The 23,351-nt window shown below is 36.1% G+C and overlaps 1 protein-coding gene across 11 annotated transcripts in view; it reads left to right on the plus strand.

The window, feature by feature from the left end:
- Positions 1-23,351, plus strand: part of WNK1 (WNK lysine deficient protein kinase 1) — a 121,614-nt gene that overhangs the window by 38,585 nt on the left and 59,678 nt on the right. For all 11 annotated transcript variants that reach the window (XM_070756450.1, XM_070756451.1, XM_070756452.1 and 8 more), the window contains exons 5-8: positions 16,090-16,178; positions 17,026-17,245; positions 18,318-18,654; positions 21,966-22,153. In XM_070756450.1, the coding sequence (XP_070612551.1) occupies positions 16,090-16,178; positions 17,026-17,245; positions 18,318-18,654; positions 21,966-22,153 (834 nt within the window). The remainder of the gene's footprint in view (positions 1-16,089; positions 16,179-17,025; positions 17,246-18,317; positions 18,655-21,965; positions 22,154-23,351) is intronic.

Raw genomic sequence — 23,351 nt, forward strand, 5'->3', positions numbered from 1 at the left:
TTCCATTTTTCTTCAACTTTTTTTTTTAATTAATTTTTTTTAAATTGGTTTATTTACTAAATTAACAACAAACAAAAAATACATAAAAGAAGACGTGCCCATCACCAATAAAACCCCCACCACCATTTAGGGGGTTATATTATTTACAATAAGATTCAATTTCTTCCTTAGCTCCGGTTTACATTTCTTTACATACAAAAAGTAATTGGAATTTATTTTTCACATTGTCGTCATAAATTCTACTTAAGATATAATTTTTCCCCTTATTCCATCGTGCCATCAGCTTCTCCAATTTATTTTCATCAAAGTTATTTAATCTTATTTCCATAATTTCGAAATGAATGAGGTCCACCATGTACCAGTACCAATTCTGGATTGTCCATTTATTGCTATCTTTCCACCCTAATACAACTACTGCTTGAGCGCTTTCCAAAGCTGCTGTTTTGATTTCTTTAAATTCTCGTAATTCCCCATATTTAACTAGTACTGCTAATTCTTTTGTGAATATCCAATTAATGTTTAGCATATTATTTATTTCATTCTGTACTTCCTTCCAAAATTTTTGAACTTCCACACATTCCCAGAGCATATGCATAAAAACTCTTTTTATTTGGCAACCATGCCAGCAATTTCCTTTCCCTTTCCTCTGGAAGTGTGCTAGTTTTACTGGCGTGAAATACCATTTATGTAAAATTTTCCTTCTCATCTCTCTAATTATTGTATTCTTTATCTTGTGTATATTTTCTACTACTTCTTCCATCTCGCTTTCATTAATCCGTAATTCATTTTGCCAATATCTTGTTAGGCCTTTAATCACTTCTTCTTCCATTTGTAATAGCATGCTATAAATATTACTAGCCTGTCCTTTTGAATCATTAATCTTTTCTTTTAATATTTTCTCTAGACAGTTTTCTTCTCTCAAAAATGCTTCTTTATTCTCACTTTTATTTAAATATTTACATATTGCATTAATCTGCAACCATTTTTGTTGGCCCAACCACCATTCGAAGCGAGTCAGTTTTCTTCAACTTGCCATTCAAAATGATGGTTCTCATCTTTAAAAAGCTTCATGGCTCTGAACTTTGCCATCTTCAGGACCACATTTGTTTCTTTTCCTCTCATAAAATCAGGTAAAAGAGGCTTTCTTCAGATGCTTTCATGGACTTTCAAGGACTTTGAAGATAAATTCTTTCAGTTCTTGCCCCCCTGTCCAACTACTTGAATTCAGAATGGCCAGTAAAAACTTTTCCAGCAAGCCTCTTTTTGAAGTTTTTTTAATTTGAGATTTAATTTGTTAAAATCCCTAATGCAAAATAAGGAATCTGCTTAATATTGCATGCGCATCCCATAATATTACTGGAGCATATACGTCTCACTATTAGAATTTCCAAATTAGAAATATTTAAATAGATCTGTGTAGGGGTGAATACAAAATGTGCATTACTTCAAACTTGAAACATTCTCTTAGAAGAACTGCCAAAATATTCAAGTTGGGCGTGTGGTTTGACAGAGCTAAAAGCTGAAACATTTCAGTTCTGGATTTTGGCTGAAACAAAATCTGGAAACTCCTGACTCTTCCCCTTTCTTTGCATAGCCTGGGCTTTAACATACCAGCCAGTAATCCTTGTGGCTTCCTTTCAATATCCTTCATGCCGCAGTTGATACAGAGATAGGAGGAGAGCATGTAAGGAAAAGAAGACCTGATAAAACTAAAACGGATAGTCATTAGTTTTGCTATTCTTGAAGCCAAGGACCACAATCAGGTCTATACAGCAATTCTACCCAGTAACCTGAATCTTCCCAGTGCTTCCTTTTTCTGCCTCCACTTGCCTGGTCTGGTTCTGTGACGTATTAGAAAACATGTACTCTGTTCACATTTCCATTTGCCTTTCTACGGAGTCTGACTGTTCATGTTTTGAGCTCAATAGAATATAATTGACACTAACTATTAGAAGAGTCTTGGGGCTTTAGGTAGGGTTAGGCTTTTTCTAGTTTTATCCAAAAGTCTAGGAGTAAATTTTAGATCTCTGGTACACAATGCATGTGCTTTGTCTTTAGGCTACGGGTTTTCTGCGAAATGTGTATCAACAAAACACTAATAGAACTGCAACTATCACAAAAATATTAATGATACAAAATTGCAGTTTCTTGTGTTTTTCTATGTAATGCAATCTTCTGGCTTTTTCTCTATGCATCCAATTGCAGGCAAGTGTACTGCAGTATTTATTTTGGGTGCAATTTAATAATACAGTTAGTGTGAGGAGCGTTGTGTAAATTATGCATTTATTTCTTCCTGTAATGTCTTTAATCAGTTACCATTATTTTTTCTGAAATATTCTTTAATTTTAAATGTGAGAAATAACTTTTCTAGGTTGAAAAGTATAGCATCTTCAAGGAGACAAAAAAGAAATTGATTTGGATTTGATAGATGTAATATATGCAGTTGTTTTTCAACAAGTGTACCGTGGCACACTAGTGTGCTGCGAGACATGGTCAGGTGTGCTGCAAAGAAGGAAGTTCAGGTTCCGGTCTCGCAACTTTTTGCTGAGAGAGAGAGAGTGAGAGAGAGAGAGAGAAAAAGCAAGAGAGAGAAAAAGAAAGCAAGAAAGAGAGAAAGAGAGTGTAAGAGAGAGAAAGCAAGAGAGAGAAAGAAAAGAAAAAGAGAGAAAGCAAGAGTGAGAGAGAAAGAAAGCAAGAGAGAGAGCAAAAGAGAGAAAAAAAGAAAGCAAGAGAGAAAGAAAGCGAGAGAGAGAGAAAAAGAGAGGAAGGGAGAGAGAGAGAAAAATGAGAGAAAAAAGGGGAGGAAAAAAGAGAAATGAGAAAATGATTGAGACAGAGAATGAGAGGAAAGAGAGAGAAACAAAAGAGAGAGAGAAGTGACTCTTGATTTAAAGAATAAGAGAGAAAACCCCCCCAGCCCTCACCTGTTTTGGGAAATGGTTCAAGAGCGTGTATATATACACACACACACAGAGGGGGGGAGGAGACAGGGTTGGAAAAAGAGAGAAGAGTGTCTTAGGGTATCATTTTGTGTCATTTTGGTTGGTGGTGTGCCCCAGGATTTTGTAAATGTAAAAAAATGTGCCGGGGCTCAAAAAAGGTTGAAAATCACTGGTCTAAACCTATTTGCTTCTTCAGATGGATGATTTTAGAAAAGGGTATATCTGTTCTGCCTCAGCAGATGGCAGTGTGTAGCTAACTTAGATTGAACTCAGAAGTTCAGCAAAGCAGCCCTGGTTAGTAAGTACTTCAGCAGGGGATTGATTGCCTAGGAATGCCAAGACTGAGAAGTCAGAATGCCAGAAGAAGGCAAGGCTCTTCTTTTCATATGTAATCAATGTCTATTTGATGGCATACTTTTAAAAAAATGTATGTATGTTTGCATACTTTTTGTTTAATGGTTTTTTTCCTCTGCCTGTTATCATTCTGGCTTTCTGAAGTATACAGAAATTGCCAGCAAATCTTTTAAAGTAATCACTGCCCATTAAACTGTGCATACTCAATATCCAGTCTCCAGTCTTCCCTTTTTAAGGAAGATTGTTGAGATGGGTAATGGACCAACTTTGCAGCACTCTAAATCATGGTGTCAAACTGGCGGCACGCAAGCTGGATGCATCACATGCAGGCCACATCCACCCCAGCTCCACAAAGGCGGGGGGGGGGGGGGCATTGCAATAGGTCATGTGATGGCAACATGACATAGTGAGTTTGACATCCATGCTCTAGATGATGCCGATAACCTGGGCCCCTTTTAATCAGAGTTCAGGGCTTGGCTCAAGGCAGAGCTTGGAATTAGAGATGCTTTTGAAGGAAATTTGCTTGTTCCTAAAGGCAGTTTCAGCCAGGAGGAAGAGATGATTGGTTTGATGGCCTCTGATATGTGGGGTGTCACAGGATTTGGTCCTCTCTCCCTTACTCTTTAATATGTGTATGAAGCCTGATGTTAAAAGGGATGATCATCTGATGTTTTGAGATGTGGTATCAATATGCTTATAGTATTGAACTTCATATCACTACTCCAGGTTGCAGGGGAGATGCTATTGGCATTCTGTCCCTTTACCTGCAAGCTATGAAGGTCTGAATGAGAGAGAACCGACTAAGATGAACCCAATTAAGGCAGTGGTGGTGTTATTACATTGGGTTTTCTATAGATGTTAGTGTGATCTCTGGGCAGGCAAACCTTACCCATGAAAGAGCAGGTTTGTGATTTGACTCATATTCCTGGACTCATAGTTCCTGCTAGAAGCAGGTGGAGTTGATGACCAGAGGGCTTTGCTGAGTTTCAGCTGGTACGCCAATTATGCCCTTACTTGATGTAGAAGAACCTGGTTAAGGTAACTGATTTTCACCTGGTTGGACTATTATAGGGTTTTTTATTTCGGCTGTCTGTAAAAATTACTTGGAAAGTGCATCTTTTCAGAATGCAGCAATCAGTATACTTTATAGCAAAGGGCCCCCAGAATACTGATTTTCTGAATCGTGCCCTAATTGCTAATGTGTTTCTGGGTACATTTTAAGGTGCTGGGTTTTATCTTTATGGCTTAGCATATTTGCAAAGCTGCTTGTTCCACTCGATCTTGTAGAGCACATTTGCTTATGATTAATGATAGAGCAAGGGTATATTCCTCCCAGTTTGGAACAGTTTGCCCAATCTACTGGTGATGTCACAATGATGTCACTGAACCGGATTGGTTGATGCCGGTCTGTGAGCACTGCCATCTTTTTTTAATTTGGGGGGGAAATTTTTAATAATTTTTAATTTATTTTTCCTTCTGAGCATGCGCAGAAACCAAGTTCTGGCACTGTTCATGTGGTTGCCATCTTTTTTTCAGCTTTGTTTTTTTGCGGGGGTTGAGGCGAGGAAGTGAACCAGCAACGAGATAAGTTAGAACCCACCCCTGCTTCCAGGATTCCTACATGCACCATTATGGCTCCCCAGGGGCTGTAGGGAAGCTTGCTAGGCCCAAAAGGGAGTGCGGAGGGATTCGGTGTCCCTTCGTGCCCCTTTTGGCATTCAGGGGGGCTGTAGGGAGGCTTGCTAGGCCCAAAACAGGGTGTGGGGAGGGGGGCTCTTCAAGGGAGAAAAAAAGAAAAAAACCCTCATTGTTTGGGGGTCCCCATGTGCACTGAGTTTGAATTGAGAGCTTATTGTAAGTGGCTGCTAAACTATCCTTGCTGTGGCTAAGCTAACCAACATTGGAGCTCTAAGAATTATTATTTATTATTATTATTATTTATTGGATTTGTATGCCGCCCCTCTCTGCAGACTCGGGGCGGCTAACAACAGCAGTAAAACAGTACAACAAAATCCAATACTAAAAAACAGTTAAAAACCCATGCCAGATGATCAATGGGCATGTTCTCTGTTTCAAAACGTCTGGTTTTTCTTCTTGCTACCAAAGATCTGGCTTTCTTTACAGGGTGGTGGGTGGGAGGGAGGGAAGGGTTAACCCTTTTGCTCACACTTTACCCTCACTGTTTTAATCAATTTTACATTTTACTCAAACCATGACATTTCCTGGCTCTTAACAGTCATGTGCAAGCTAGGAAAGAACATCTGAAGGCATGTGTAATGTTCTAACGTACAGAAGTTACGGTTAAATGTGTGGCAGAAAATGGCCTCTGGGTGTGTTTTTCCAAATGCAGTAAGTGAGGTGAATATGTGGTTTTAGAAGAGAAGAGATTTGTGTATACATACACATATAGTATATAAAGTAGATATTGTATGTTTTTGTGTGCTTATGTGTAGTATGTATGTACACATAGGATATGTATGTACACATAGGATTAAATAGTATATTTAACTATTCTACTAAACAAATAATTCCCTCAACACTGTCAGACTTTCTACTAAATCTGCACTTCTATTCTACTAGTTTTTCTCATCATTCCTATCATCCATTTCCTCCCATGTTGACTGTATGACTGTAACTTGTTGCTTATATCCTAAGATTTTTATTAATATTGCTTCTTCATTGCTTATTTGACCCCTATGACTATCATTAAGTGTTGTACCACATGATTCTTGACAAATGTATATCTTATTTTATGGACTCTGAGAGCGGCGGCATACAAATCTAAATAATAATAATAATAATAATAATAATAATAATAATAATAATAATAATAATATGCACCAAGACAAATTCCTTGTGTGTCCAATCACACTTGGCCAATAAAATTCTATTCTATTCTATTCTATTCTATTCTAGATGTTCAGTAGTAATAAATAGACAGGGAAATTGTATTTCTTTGAGGCCTTTGAGGCGAGGAGAGCCCAGACAACCTAACCTTAATGCTTGACATGAGTGTCATCACTCTTTTAAATAACCTGCTTTCTATACATCAATACAACATGTCATTCTCCATTTCCCCATCTTTAACTCCATATGGCTATTATACAGTTATGCCTTCTTTTCAACATAAAATCCCTCTTTCCTGTCTTATTATCCTTTGCTGGTGAATTTTAAAATAGACTAAAACATAGTTGTCCCCTTCTTGGCCATACGACAGTAATAAAAATATCCATTGCAATAATATTTTTATTAGAACAATAACATTCAGTAATAGTTACAGATGTTTGAGTTCATTTACTCTTTTTAAAAATACTGTATTCTGATTAAAGCAAGAAAAAGAGATGTTTTAAGCTGTCTTGGTTTTCTCAAAGTTCTTAGAAATCTTATCTGCTCTTTTCTCCAAGCAAGAAGCTCCACATGGTCCCAGACAAATGAGTGTCCAAATTTTGCTTGAAAACGTCCAATTATGGAACGCCCCGTAGGAGGAGGCAAATTATTCAGCTGCTTAAAGGTTCCCACAGTCAAGAAATTCCCCCTTATTTTCCTCCTTAATTTGAGCTTGGATCTTTCTCTGTAAAATTTATCTCCATTGGTTCTTGCCCTGCCCTTGGGAACTATGAAGAATTATGAGAGCCAGTTTGGTTTAATGGCTAAGATGCTGGCCAGGAAATCAGGGGACTGTTGAGTTCTAGATTTTGGATCAGCTCCTCCCACCACAAAGCCAAATCCACCTCACAGGGTTGCTGTAGAGAAATTGGGAAAGGAGAATTAGGTATGCCCAACATCTTCAGTTTTATATAAAATGGTAGAATACATCTAATCTAATAATAGAATAGAATAGAATTTTATTGGCCAACTGTGATTGGACACACAAGGAATTTGTCTTGGTGCATATGCTCTCAGCGTACATTAAATAAAATATACATTTGTCAAGAATCATGTGGTACGATACTTAATGATTGTCATAGGGGTCAAATAAGCAATGAAGAAGCAATATTAATAAAAATCTTAGGATATAAGCAACAAGTTACAGTCATACAGTCAACATGGGAGGAAATGGGTGATAGGAATGATGAGAAAAACTAGTAGAATAGAAGTGCAGATTTAGTAGAAAGTCTGACAGGGTTGAGGGAATTATTTGTTTAGTAGAGTGATGGCGTTCAGAAAAAACCTGTTCTTGTGTCTAGTTGTCTTGGTGTGCAGTGCTCTGTAGCGACGTTTTGAGGGTAGGAGTTGAAACAGTTTGTGTCCAGGATGTGAGGGGTCAGTAAATATTTTCCCTGCCCTCTTTTTGACTCGTGCAGTATACAGGTCCTCAATGGAAGGCACACATATACACACCCTTTTCAAGTATCTGGACACTGCTACTATATTTCCTTAGCCTTCTCTTCCTTAGGTTATATTCAGTTTTTTAAATCTTTTAAAATTAATTTAAATTATTTATATTAAACCCCATTCTTCATAGGATTTAACCTCTAAGGTTCTCAACATATTTTTAATTGTTTTCTGTATTTTTGTAGTTTCTTAGCATCCTTATATCTTGGAACTGGAAACAATATTCTAGATGCAGTCTGTCTGTACAGCATAGATAGAAAGAACTGTTACTTCTCATGATCTCAGTCTTGAACTTCTGTTAATGGCCTAAGATGTTGTTAGCTTTTTTGGCAGCTGCCTCGCATTGCTAACTATGCTTAATGTAATATAATGTAATGTTTACCAGAATATCCAGATCATTTTCATGAGTACTTCTTCTGATCCAGATACCTGTTTTGCATCAGTATGTCCATTTTTTTCCTACCTAAGTGCAGCACCCTACATTTCATTTCTCCGAGCAGCATTTATTGGATGGGATCCACTGTTCATATTTTGAGCCTTGAGCTGCTGTTCTAATGTATCATTCATTCCCCTCCAACTTTGTGACACTTGCAAACTTGATGGGTATTCCTCCTGTCTTCCTTTTTATCTGTACATGTCTAAAAGTATTGCTTTGGATTACTTTAATTTTGACTGGATTCGGATAGGATATAGTACTGCAAAATAAGTGAAGAACTGTCTTTTGTAAAGTTTGTAAAGTTCATCCTTTCATTTGAATAAAATCTGTTTTTAACATCATTTCATACCAGCTGCAGCATATAGAGGGAAATTTGAGCTCAGAAAATAACTAAACATGGCCCAGAGCTATAAAGTCAAACTTTTTAAACTGGTATAACTAAATAAAGAATTAAAAATTCATGTGGTAGTTCATGTGGCTAATTTTAATCATTTTAATATGCTTTCAAAGTTCTCTGATTTGACTTCTCTTAACAAAAACAAAATATGAAATCCCGAAATAGTTAAAGATCATAGTACAATTATTTGTGAAAACAATAAATAATGAAATTCCAAACCATTTTATAACTATGCTGAATACCTGAGGCTAGGAACTCAGGTATGTTAGTCTCTTGTATTTCCATACAAATGTGTTAGATCTGAGTGTGTTATTAATTTCCTGGAGCTACACTAAGTATTTAACCACAAATGAAGACATACTGTTTCAGTTTGTTAAGGACATTCTGTCCTTGAGTCTCTTGGATTTATTTTCTATTCTTTAATCCATAATATAGAACCAATTGATGGGATTGATAGGTTTTGAGGTTTTTTTGTCCTATGGCTATTCTATTTATCAAGTTTTTATTACATTTGTCTGTAAATTCCCTTCAATTGTTATATGTGAAGCACAATTATTATATTTATATAGTTAATAGTTCAGCTCAATGTGAAAATATCTTTCCAATATTTAGCAATATTTCCAAAATTTAGCTTTATATATATGGCTGAAACAGCATCCAGATAATATGGGACTGCCTTTTACACATATTCGCATTGTCCCCACCCTCCTTGTCATTCGTAAGAATCTGAAAACGCATTTATACTGTCCGGCTTGGGGCCATTAGACCCCAGCCTCTGCCCAGTGAATGTGTAGGATGTGTTAGTATGCAGGTGAATGTTTGTTTTTTTAAATGTTTTGCTTTTTAAGATAATTTTTAAATTATTTCTATTAATTGGATTAGTAGTGTATTATATATTGTATTTTTTATTGAAATGTTGTAAGTCTCCCTGAGTCCGCGGAGAAGGGCGGCATATAAGTCCAATTAATAAATAAAATATAATAGAGTAACTTGGGAACATGTAGATAATCAAAGGTCTTAGGTAAGTGGAAATTTCAGTATTGAGACAATTGTTAGAATACATATTATCTAGAGCAGTGGTCCCCAACGTTTTTTCCACTAGGGACCAGTTTCAGCAAGACAATTTTTCTATGGCCCGGTGGGGGCGGAAAGGGGTGTGGTTGGGGGCGGGATTAAGCATGGGGGTGCTGGTCCTCCCCGTCCCTCTTTCCCGCCATCGCCCTGTGGCCGGCAGAACCTGCCTCCCAAGCCCTCTTGCCCAGCGGGGGCTAAGCGCTGGATACAGGGGGTCAGTCTGGCCCTCCTGCCTCCCCCCAGCCAAAAATGCAAAAGCGCCCCGCAGCAGAAGCCAAAAGAGGCTTGAGCCTCTCGGTCCTTCCCGCCCCTCTGTCCATCGTCCTGTGGCCGGCAGAACCTGCCTCCCGAGGCCTCTTGCCCGGCGGGAGGCGAAGCGCTGGAGGGAGGGGGTGGTGGCATGAGGGCCGGCAGCTGCTGACTCCACGGACCGGTGCAACATGCCCCGCGGCCCGGTACTGGTCCGCGGCCCGGTGGTTGGGGACCCCTGATCTAGAGCAGGGATATCAAATCTGATTTTCACGGTATTGTCACATGACGTATTGCAGTTTTTCCCTTTCCTAAACCGGGCGTGGGCTTGGCCAGCACATGACTCCAACCCAAGGGCTGCTAGTTTGACAGCCCTCCTTTTTTTTGTTTCAAGGTTTTTATTTTGTTTTATATACAGTAGTCCCTCACCTATCGCTGGTGTTACGTTCCAGACCTGGCCGCGATAGGTGAAATCCGCAATGGGGAATTTATCGACTGATAGTACTTATTTAAGTATTTATATTGTAATTGTTTGGTAAGTTTTCATTGTTTTAAGTGTTTATAAACCCTTCCCACACAGTATTTATTTTAGATACAGTATTTAAATACAGTATTTACAATTTTAGATTTTTTTTTTTTTTGAAAAACCTGCCGATCGAGTTCGGCGGGTTGTTTAAATCTGCCGATCGACTTCCTCAGAAACCCGCGATGAAGTGAAGCCGCAGTAGGTGAAGCGCGGTATAGCGAGGGACTACTGTATACATTTCAGTCCATGAACAGTGTGGCACCTGGGTGTCATACATTCTAATGCAAATAAAAATATTAAAATTAATCATAGTTATTGCATTCAACCAACTTATATATTTCTAATAATAATAATAATAATAATAATAATAATAATAATAATAATAATAATAATAATAAACATTTATATCCATTTATAGTCTTCGGAGAGGGGCGGCATACAAATCTAAGTAATAAATAAATAAAATAAATAATCCATGTTTTAATATATTGCTCTAATGCCATTCACCATATTATTTAATCATGAATAATACCACCATTCAATTTCTAAGCTTCCCTCTTATTATTGCTTTTATTTTATTATCTAAAAATGTATACACTAATATTCCCCCTTTCTCTTATTTCTGTCTCTATTTTAACTTTTAATTATGTCACCCTTTTGTTAAAAGACATTTTCTTTCTATCCAACCTAATTTCTAATCATGCCACCATTCTCAAAAAGGGAAAGAAAGAGAAGAAGAAAAGCAAATCAGAACAACAATAAAAGAGAAATCCTTTCCTTTCTATCCATCGTCTCTTTAGTTGCTATGCCTTTTTTGACTTGCCTCCCGTATTCCCTTCTTGGATCTTTATCTCTGTTTGCATCTAATTTTGTACCTTATGATTCTTGACAAACATATATTTTATTTTATGTACACTGAGAGCATATGCACCAAGACAAATTCCTTGTGTGTCCAATCACACTTTTGCCAATAAAATTTTAAAAAGCTATTATTGTTGAGTAAACAAAACAAGAACAGTAGTAGGCTATGTTTTAATTTTTGTAAATAATGATTTAACACTGTTATTTATTAGGGCACAATATAGACCCAAAAGGAAGAAATTAAATGTGCAAGCCTCCCAGACTTTGTGGCTAATAATAGGAGTTTGTGTTTCAGAAGGAGCACTGAGCAAATGAACTGCCTTGCATGTTATTGCCCTGGGGTTGGAGGGAAGCAAGGTCAACTTTGTTTTCCATTGGGATCATGGGTTCTTTTTAAAATTCCTTTAATGGTTTATAGCAGCCTTCATCTAGTTCAAACTAGCACCAAAATAGCTTGGCAAAATAGTAATATAGACTTGTAAAAGCACTTTGTTTGTGCAGCTTGACTCAGGAATTCATAGGCCAACATAATTAATGATGAAGTCTAAAAGAAGATTAAAGTAATTCTCAATAAAATTCATTTCAGACTCTGTACTTAGGTCTCTGGTTTTGAAGAAATCCTGGGCACTATCTCAACTGTTACAGGTAGCCCTCACTTTACAACAGTTCTTTTACCATTCAAAGTTACGATGATACTGAAAAAGTGATGCATGACCATTTTTATGACACATTTTGCAGCATCCCCATGGTCATGTGATGAAAATAAGGGTGCTTGGTAACTGATTCATATTTATAATGGTTGCAGTGTCCTGGAGTCCTGTGAACATTTGCAACCTTCTGACAAGGAAAGGCAATTGGGAAGCCAGATTCATTTAACAACTGTGTTACTAAGTGGTAGCAGAATAGTAAACTATAGAAGTCATCACAAAATTTAATAAAATTAGTCTAAATAAAAGCTGTACATCATGGAAAAGCAGCAGCAAACACATTTTCTGTGCCTTCTTTAAAAAATATAATATGTATACATTTTACTTTTCTGTTTGGTCAATTTTTTAATGAAACTGTCACAGTAAATTTTGTGTATGTACGAAAGGCCCTATTCCCATTAATCAGAACAAACTCTTGCTTTTTCTGTGGCTCTCTCTTCATCCAAACTTTACTCAGAGTAGGCTGAGGGCAGACTAGTGTGGAGTTCTTTGCCTAAAATGATTGAGTTCAAAGTGCTGTTAGATACAACTACTCTGTCAAGTATAAGAGTACTAGAGTGATTTAAGTTGTATTCTCTGAAAGTTAACTAGTGTGACAATTATAGTCACAAATACAACAGTAAACATAACAATAATTTGATATAATTATTAATTTCTATTCTGTTCTAGGATGGAATAAAATGTAATGTAAAATCTTGCAAAGATTGCAATGGGAACTGAATAGGAAAGGAATTCTGTGACCTGGTTTTTCCCTCCCTTGTTGTTACTAAGTATGCAAAACAACTGATAGTAATCTTTCAAGAAATAAAAATATTTCATTTTCTCTTCTGTTTTCTTTATCTTTCTGCGTGATATTACAGTATATTGAATAGCACTGGTTCAAATTTCTTACCACTTTGTAAGAAGTTACAGGAAAGCAAATGGGAGGAGCTGCAAGCAGATTTACATATTGCATGACATTGCTGATGTGTTCTCTGTCTGGAGGGTCCTAGGCTGTGAAAGCAGTGTTCTCAGCAGAGCTCTGGCTTCTACAGACTGCACAGGATGATGGAAAGTAAAATTATAAATAAAGAGGATATGTTTCCTTTAAAGTTCGATGTCTGCTTTCCTTCTGCTGTGCGTTAAGTGTAACATTTAACAGTCTTTTCCGATTAGAACAAATTTTTTGTGCAAATTTTCTATAATAGTATTTCCTGATGGATTTTTCAAAGCGAGATTTTGGTCCGGTGTTTCTCATCATAAATTCACACTGTTTCTGTTGTTCTCACAAGGAGTGTGTTAAAGAGGTAAGAATTTCAATCACACAGATATGTATTTAAATCAGGATCTACTTGAACAATTATCAGATTATATCTAGATTTAATAATGACAATGCTTACTTTAAAAATTTAGTGTTTCTATATGTTCTTATATAGGCAGACTGATTTCATAAAGATGTTATGTTTTGTGAGGATCTGGTTAATTTGGTATGTTCCCTTCATATTAGAGTGTAATAGAAGGCCTTTAATGTTCAAAGCTACAATATACAACTACCAATATCTGTACTTTTATAGCTGTTTGATCTAGCTGGATTGTTCAGAATATTTGTTCTTCTACATCAATGGTTGTTAACCTTGGAATAAAGTTAAGTTGCAATTAGTATAGATTGTATGGGTTCTAGGACAACTCACATATCATGTGAGGCAGTATGGTTAGATTCTAACTATAACTGTGTGCAATAGAAAGATTCATCTTGTACAAAAAGGAAGGGCAAAATACCTGCTAATGCCCATGTTAAATATGTAGAAGACATTTTACTGCAGAATGAATGTTCTGTTTGGTTGATCTGGTAGGAGCTCATTTTGATGGTAGATAAAACAATTTATCTGTAAGCATACTATAAACAGTTATGAAAAAAGATTTTGATGCAGTGCAGAACAATATGTTACACCAGTCTTCAACACATCCAATGGGAAAGTTAAGACCTATCCACGAGAGAAATACTTTGATTATTATGATTTTTTAAAATAAACAATGAACACCAGATAGGATTTTAAAAGCAACTGTCAGCTGACATGTTTGCAAGAAGTGAACAAATGCAATAGATGCTCAGTCTGGGGGATTATTATTTCTTAAATTTTTAATTTCATACACACACACACACACACACACACACACAAAAAGACAGATAGACATAGATGTTGAAATCTGGTTTGTATTGGAGTTTTTTTGTATTGTTCCAAGAATGCTGATAGTAGGGGATGTTTTTTTTTAAGTTGGGGTTCTTATAGATGTGGATCTGTAAAGTGTGTGTGGAGGGAACATGATGGTAAAGGGTTATTTATAGTGCCTCAGTGCATACCTGCACACTAGCACACATGTTTTCATGAAATACTATACATTTCCTTATTATGTTAAACCTGAAAAGGTGTATTTCTGTATTGCCTATTTGAAAAAGCAGCATGCCTATCTCATCTATTTCAGTCTACATCTGTGTATGTTAATCCTTGAATTTTACTAACAATGTAAACAAATCACTGATTTATATGGACTGATTCTAGATAAATAAGTAAAGGAATTGGTGGAATATGAGTTAACTGAAATTCACAAAGATATCTAATAAGACTCAGTTGGTACTCGTTTGAAGAAAATGAATCGGACCATGGAGAAGATGGTTGAATGAAGATTAGGTGGTAATTTGTTGTTTACAATTCAGTCAAATCTGACCTTCATGATACAATGGATTTTACCAGGACTATCTATCAATAATGGTTTATTGAGTTCTGGTAAGCTAAGCTTATGACATTAGTACATTGTACTTAGCCATCTTGCTTCCTCTTGTGGTTTTCTTTTTGTTTTTAATTGCTCTCAATTTTTCCAAACAAGGAAATCTTCTCCAGTGGCTCATCGCATGGCATAAACCAAATTTGTAAAACTTAACTTCATTATTTATGTGTCCAGTGAGCACAATACTTGGGTGACTAGTGGTTTTTACTTCATCTGATATTATATTATATGCACTTTTGTAATACACGTTATTCTTGAACAATAGTAACCTAGATAATTTTCTGAAAATTATCTGAACTTTGCTGTGCAACCCTGTTTATATACTAATCATTTTTTTAATTTGAAAGACTGGGTTTAAAATATTCTTTTCTGTTGCTGGGGAATCTTTGAGTTGTGGAAATAAAATTTTCATATTCTATATACGTATGTGGTTTTGAATGCTATAGCTGGGGCCACATCTTTCTCTGTTTTTCACCAGTTAGAAACTTTTTAATACATGATTAAACATGTTAAATGTAGATAAATAAAAACCATGTTAGAAAAGAAATTCTTGATTCACTGTCTGGATGAAAAAATGGTTCTTGTGTGATATTATATGTGTAGGGGCATCTTTTGAGAGCAATCACCATATTTTAGTAATATAGTATGTAGATTCAATAAATCAAAACTCATTTACTACATTTTAATTGGGGAATAGCTTTAATTTTAATTACATTTGCACATTTAATTCAAGAAATGTGCTATTGGTGTTCATGTTCTATAATGAATAAAATATATGGTCACAAGATAACAATAGCCAATAGCCTTTTAAACTTTAATTAAACTAATGCTTTGGATTCAGTTTGTAAGTAATTGTTTTGGAAAATTTGGGAATGTAATGTATTTCTAGTCAGCAATTTCACTAAAGAAACTACCTCCATATTCAGGAATGTGTAGCTGTAGGTGACGGTTTCATGATCCTGGACATGGTTGCTTTAACGATCCAGATGTTCCAAAGTACTTCTTCTGAATGGAATCTACACCATGAGCTGCTCTAGATGGGACCAGCCTCCTAATGAAGGATAGGAGGGTGATGATCATGATCAAAATGCCCTGTTCTTGCTATGAAAGCTCAATTGGGAGTTCAACTGAGGCTTGAGCCTGCCAATTTTCTGCCTGGCCACCTGTCCTCTCTTTGCTTGTGAGACACATAAAAACAATACTGGCGTGGTTTTGTCTGACCCATAAAAACAATTGCCTGTGAAAGTCTCCATTGGAAACTTTAAAGGCAAAAAAAGTTCATTCAAAGGTAAGTTAGGAGCATAAATATAGAGTACAGCATAATAGATAACAGCTCGTTTTCCTAAAACAACTACCAAGCTATCATTTTTGGGATAAGATAAGAGAGAGAGAGATAACTTATATATGATAATGATTTTTTTTTTTGGTCTTCTTTGTTTCAGGGAGTCAAGCCAGCCAGCTTTGATAAAGTAGCTATTCCTGAAGTGAAGGAAATAATTGAGGGATGCATTCGTCAAAATAAAGATGAAAGGTAAATGTTCTTCAAGCATTGAGCAGTAGAAATGGGCTGTGTTGACAGTTTTGGTTGAAAATCTTTCGGATAATCAGTAATGCATCACTAGTACAAATGTTGGCAAAGTTTTTCAGAGCGAAATCCCACCTCTGTGTGTCTGCAGGCTTAGTGCAGCTGCCATTGGGATGGTGCCAGGCTGCAAGCAAAGAATTCAGTATTTAGCCCTGTCCCTTGCCCTGGGAACCCAGCTAAAACTCTGATCTGGCGATCTCCACCTGTCTACCTGTTCTTTCTTAGCTCATTGGCTGTACAAAAACGGGCAGTATGTTGTATTTGTCCACAGGTCCTAGTCTAATGACTGCTTCTTTAGTGTGTAATCTGTGAATGTGGCACTGATTTTGCAAGCACACATTAACATTTCTTTCAATCAAGGTCAATACACCCATAGTCTTTTTTCAAGTTGCACTAATTACTTTCTTTGTAGAAAAGGCATAATTTTCCAATTTGTCCTCTCTTGTTTAAAGAATGGATGAAGCATTAAAATGTATTGACAGCTTTTCATTTAATAATTAAGTAAAGACCTGTTGCCTCATCCATTGGCTATGGTATTGTATCATAATGGTTTTTCCTTCAGATTTTTTTAAAAAAATATGTGCTTCCTTTCTTTGGAGGGCAAAGTGGCATGAATGCAATTTGTCTTTGCATAAGAATTAAGGTTTTATTTAGGAGGAAAATCAGTTTGGTTCAAATAGTAAAGTTCGAATAATCTTTGTATTTAGTAGCACTGCTTCTGTGTCCCTAAATCTCCATCTCACTCATGGATCCCCTAAATTGTAATTTGTTCTCTTCTTTCTATAATTGTCAGATACGCTATCAAGGACCTTTTGAATCATGCATTCTTCCAGGAAGAAACTGGTGTGCGTGTAGAATTAGCAGAAGAAGATGATGGAGAGAAAATTGCTATTAAGCTCTGGTTACGAATTGAAGACATTAAAAAGCTAAAAGGAAAATACAAAGATAATGAAGCAATAGAATTTTCTTTTGATTTGGAAAGAGATGTTCCTGAGGATGTAGCCCAAGAGATGGTGAGAAAAATGTAGATTTTTGAGTTTTGGGCACAGTTTGGTCCATTTGTATTTTGGTAACAAAACTACAAAACTCAATAGTTGAAAAAAGAAGTGATACAGAAAGCTGTAATTCATAAGTGAATTACGTACAAAAATTCTTAACTGAAGCCATACATCTCTCCATTTAATACAAGAATATTTTAAATAGGCAAATAGCAATTCAATTTTGCAAAACTTTGAAGTAAATACTAACTGTTACGTTCGCTAAGACCAGCCACATTTCTTAAAATTTATTTTCTCCATTTTGGACATTGCCCAGTTCTGGTGCATATGTAATGCTTCAGACATGGTTGAGATGTATTCAGGTATAATATTATGATATCTTGCTTAGTTAAAAGCAATCAAATCACTTGAATACTTAGGTTTTTTTTAAATGCAGTTTAGAATTTTTCTTATCATATTCCAGCAGAACTTTAAGCAAAATATTTTTATTTTTTTCTCCAGTTAGTAAACTTCTACCCTCAATCTATGACAGAAGTTTCTAGATGTGATTTCTAAAGTTTGCCTTAAATAAAATACTTGACATTTTAAAAAAATCCAAAGTAAATCCATCTCAAAATGATTTACAGAGCAGGAGGTATTAAACAACAGAAATATAAATAAATCTTTCATTTCAAGTTCTATGGAGATTCTTAATTATCCAGGCCATGGTTGTTCCAGTGGTGCTTTTTCCAAAAAGCAATTGGACTGTTTTGTTTTGTTTTTCTTTGAAAATGTTTCCCCTTTTCTTGAGTTGTAACTAACTGACTCAGAGATAACAATCGTCTCTAAGAAGTCTATTGAGCAGATGTCTGTAATATAAATCTTTCCATTCTCCACTAGTCAGTTAGAACGGAACAGGTTTCTTGGGTGAGTTACCTTTTGGAAAAAGCACATTTGGGGCTTTCGTTTCAAAATCTACAAATAGAAATCAGTACTTGAAACAATAGCTGGTTGAATATACACCAACACCAACATTTAATTAAAATGCATTGAAACATTCAAGTCTTAAAAGCATCATACTTAAAAGTATGAACTGTTTTTCTTTCAGGTTGAATCTGGATATGTCTGTGAAGGGGATCACAAAACAATGGCTAAAGCCATAAAGGATAGGGTATCTTTGATTAAGCGAAAGAGGGAGCAGCGCCAGTTGGTGAGAGAAGAACAGGAGAAAAGAAAGCAAGAAGAAGTCAATCAGAAACAGCAGACAGAACAGAAAACACAAACAGGGGCTGCCCAGCAAGGAACAAAACAGGCCGTGCCTACTACAAATGTCACTGCTGCTCCCACCACTTCAACTTCTGTTTCTACCCAAGTTGAACCTGAGGAGCCCGAGGCAGATCAGCACCAACAGGTTCAGTTCCAGCAACCCAGTGTTTCTGTATTATGTAAGTACTTTCTGTATGTGTTGTCCAACTTCCATTTCCCCCTCACTCTTGGATAGTGGAGCCTAAATTGTCATTAGACATTAATGGTCAATTTTTGTAACTATGGGTGCAGTTTCTGCCTTGCTATGATGTTCAGAAATAGACACTGGTTCCTGAAGGGACAAAATGATTGCAACAGAAGCCAAATCACCATTGCTGGTTTCATATCTAGCATAGATAACCACCAATTGGCAGAATCAGTTGCTTCTATTGTAATCTAACCAAAGTGGAGAAGCCACTACCTCCTTACTATCATTAATATTATTATTAAACTCCAATAGTCACACAAATTGTGGTGATGTCCTCAGACTGGGCAGGATTAAATTTCCTCTATTTAGAAGATAACTTTTAAAAAACAAACACAAAAGGTTCAAAAGACACTTATTTCACTCTTGGGGAGAACAATCACTCTACTACCTCCATTACCAAATAGTCCAGGTACATTGTTAGCAATAAAAAAAAGGCTGGGAGAAGACTTACCCAGGCAAATTGTGATCTTTCCTGTTGGGAAGCCAGCAGAGAAGGTCACAAGTGGCGATAACACGACCACAGATGCTGCAATTGATCGTAAGTGCAAACTGGTTGCCAAGTGCCCTAATTTTGTTCACGTAACTGCAGGTGCACTACAATGGCCAGAACTTCCAAGACTGGTCCTATTCTTCACAAGATGAAGCTACTAAATTATTTTCCAATGCAACCAAATACAGAATATATCGCTGTCTTACTAGTATGTAAAGGGAAAGCCGTAGCATGTGGCATATGAGTAAATGAATCTAAAGCATTTGTGACTGCCACGGCCATCCTAACATATTTGGTTAGAATCAGATCCTAAAAAAATCTCCCAAGACGGAACTGCAGCTGAGTCCAGGTTAAGGGCTAATCTCTAGACTGACTCTGTTTGCCTGTTCTAATCTTCCCAAAATTACTTTCTAACCTCACTTCAAGAAATAGTCAGCTTCCTTGATCCATATATCCAGAGAGCCAACCTGATCTACTATTGTCTGGAATTTAGAATAGAATAGCATTGCATTGCATTGAATTGAATTGAATTGAATTGAATTCTTTATTGGCTAAGTGTGATTGGACTCACAAGGAATTTGTCTTTGGTATATATGCTTTCAATATACAGTACATGAGAATAAAATGCATTCATCAGGAATAAAAAGATACAACACTTAATGACAGTCAAGGTTACTAATAAGCTATCAAATCATACTAGGAAACAAATATAGTAATGAAGAGAAGAGTAATAGCAATACACTCTTGATTTGACAATGTTGTGGGAATTAGTTATTTACATGTAATCCTCGATTTATGGCTACAATTCATCCTGAGATTTCTGTTGCTGAGTGTTAAGTGAATTTTGCCCCATTTTACAACCTTCATTGCCACAGTTGTTAAGTGAATTTGGCTTTCCCATTGACTTTGCTTATCAGAAGTTCACAAAAGGTCATCTTCACATAATTCCAGGACACTACAACCATCAAAAATACTTGCTAGTTGCCAAGCGTTTAAATTATGATCACATGACCATGAGGATGCTGCAATTGTCATGTGTATGAAAAATGGCCATAGGTCACTTTTTTCCAGTGCTGTTGTCACTTCAAATAGTTACTAAATGAACTGTTGCAAATCAGATTTTTTTTCTGGCTTTGACTTCTTGGCAATTTCCACATCCGCTGTGCTTTTTTGATTTTCGCATTCATTCTTAACAATTTCTTTACAATCATTCTACAGTTTCTCTAGTCCCTAATCTATGAGGGTCAGGACAGCAAAGGACATCAAAGTGATTCCCGGTGTTCTCCTTGAAAATGATGGGCATATGTTCAAGACCATATTATGGAAACTGGTTGGCTTTCTTCTGCTGCTAAAATTTAACTTGAATCTAACATATGAGCAATTTGTGATCTATTGCACAGTCATGTCTTTGCTATTAATAACTAGACTCTTGCATTTCCTTCTACCAGTTACACATGGTAATTTTATTTCATCTCTGTGTACTTCAACTCAAGATACCCATCTATATATTGGCAATGTTTTGATTGCTTGAAGAATGTATTAGCATTAAAATAACATTGGATTGGCAAACATTAATAATTTGGCTGGGGAATGGACACATATAGGAAAAATTAATTCCTTCCTTTTTTCTTAAGATGGTTTACCAGTCAAAGCAGTGTGTTCTTTTATAATTATGTCAGAGACACAAAAGCTATGATTTCTTTTTTGGTTTACTTGGCATCCTTCAGCAACACACAAAGGCTGGAGGAAATAGCAGGTAAATCACTAGAATTGTATAAGCAAGAAGAAGACCAAGAGGAGAAATTACACATTGATATCTCAGTTATTTTCCTCCAAATTACAATTATCTCCTCTAAATAGCCTGATACAACTTCTGATCTAAAAACTAGACTTTTACAATATAAACAAAATTGTTACTACTGTTATCTGTGAGATTCTGTCTGTTAACTCTGTGTGATTAAAGTTTACCAAAAGAAACAAAAAGAAAAAACAAAATAAAAAGGAATAGAAAAGAAAACAGGCATCATACAACCAGTTTAGAGAAACAGACATACGGTATATATATTGAGTTCCACTAATATAATGGCTCTGAGAGGGTGGAGAAGAGAAAAGGTTTAACATATTTCTTTAAGGTCAAGTCCTTGAAATACAAAAGGCACAATGTCTGGGTTTGCTCTCAAATTTGATTGGAATAAATTGTAAAAATATTTCCTAGTAAACTTGCAACTCTACCCCCTCCATAGACCATGCTGCTGTACCATCCTGTCTTCCTGCAAATCACCACCACAGCACCTGATGGCAATATTTGTAATTTTAATTATACACTGCTGAAAAAAATAAAGGGAACACTCAAAGAACACATCCTGGATCTGAATGAATGAAATATTCTCATTGAATACTTTGTTCTGTACAAAGTTGAATGTGCACAACAGCACATGAAACTGATTGTCAAACAGTGTTGCTTCCTAAGTGGACAGTTTGATTTCACAGAAGCTTGATTTACTTGGAGTTATATTGTGTTGTTTAAGTGTTCCCTTTATTTTTTTGAGCAGTATATTATTTAAAATGTTATAATTAGATAAGACTTAATAGTGTAAGCATTTCAATGTCAACATCCAGCCTGTTAATCCAAAGTCAGTTTCTATTAAGGGGGGGGGGGAGGAAAAAAATATTTTCTTTGCACTTACAAGGCTTGAACTACCATTAAATTATGAACCAGTATCTAAAAATCATATTTCTGTTGTGTTTTACAGCTGATGGCACAGTTGACAGTGGCCAGGGTTCGTCTCTTTTTAGTGAATCATGTTTGAGTAGCCAACAGACAACTTCCTTCACTTCCCAGCATGAACAGTCTCTTCCAACACTTCCAGCCTCAGGATATTCAGTTCCTGTTGGTCAGCCACAGTCACAACAGCCTGGAGGATACCAGACCTCTACTGTGGTAAGTTCAAAATTAACAGAATGGCAAGAACGTTAACATGTTGTTCTATATTCCTGGATGGGTTTAGACCTTAGGTTTTCAGTCTGAGGTTTATTTATTTTATTTATTTATTCTTTGTCCAATATACAATACATATGGAATGAAATAGACATTAAGTAGTATATATAGGGATAGTAAGTAAAAAGGAAGAGGAGTGGATGAGAGGGAGAGAGTATATAGGATATATGAGAAAAGGAAAGGTAATTGGACAGGGGACGTTAGGCACATCAGTGCACTTATGTACGCCCCTTGATGATAGGTAATATAGAAAACTGTGTGTAAGTCTGTTGCGTGCCTTTCTCTAATACTGCTTTAAAATAGGAATGTTCTGAAAGGAAGCATAGCGAACTGAATGTGAAGCATTTGCTTACTGGCAATAAATGCACACACAGAGATATTTGACACTGTAGTTATGTTCAAGCATTGTTGAATTGTGGGCGGAATAAAAAATCATGGGATGGAGTTTCTGACTAAATGATGACATTTATAAAACATATGCTATGTGAATGTGTTGCAAGTTTTTAATTGCAGCTAAACAAGGTAAGAAAAGTATTAACCACTATAGAATGCTGCATGTAACCACGTCAGTTTTAAGTGAACCTCATGTCTCCATTTATTTATACCTCCCTTTTAATTGCTTATGGGCACAGTTACCTTTCCCACTTCATGTGTTCATTTGTGTTACCCTATGATTTGTATATTTCTCTGCTGGATTTTTAGAGAGGGTTTGGGGGTCTTCTAGAAGATCTCCCCTCCTATTCTATAGTTTTATACTTTTTAATGAAAAAATGCTACTTGTGGATTCTGTACTGACAAAAATTATAACTAGCTGTAGATTTGACCCCTAGCCAAAGATTGCAACATTTGAATAATCATATATTCATTTATATCATATTGATGCAGGTAGTTAGAGAAGGTAATCCTTTGCTGGAAGAGAAACATCACCATACATTTCAAATGCACTTATGAATCTTTGTGCCCTTTTAATCCAATTGCAACATTTCAGTTTTAAGTTTGACATACATAATTTTAGTTCCTCTGATTCTATTCAAAAATATTGTTAACAATAACCCAGTAAACAGTCTTCACATGCCTCGCTTCAAGGTTTAGTAATAATAAATAATACTAATTTATGATTCAGTAATCATAAAACATACTA

This window comes from Erythrolamprus reginae, chromosome 6 (assembly GCF_031021105.1).
Source record: "Erythrolamprus reginae isolate rEryReg1 chromosome 6, rEryReg1.hap1, whole genome shotgun sequence".
Classification (NCBI taxonomy): domain Eukaryota; kingdom Metazoa; phylum Chordata; class Lepidosauria; order Squamata; family Dipsadidae; genus Erythrolamprus; species Erythrolamprus reginae.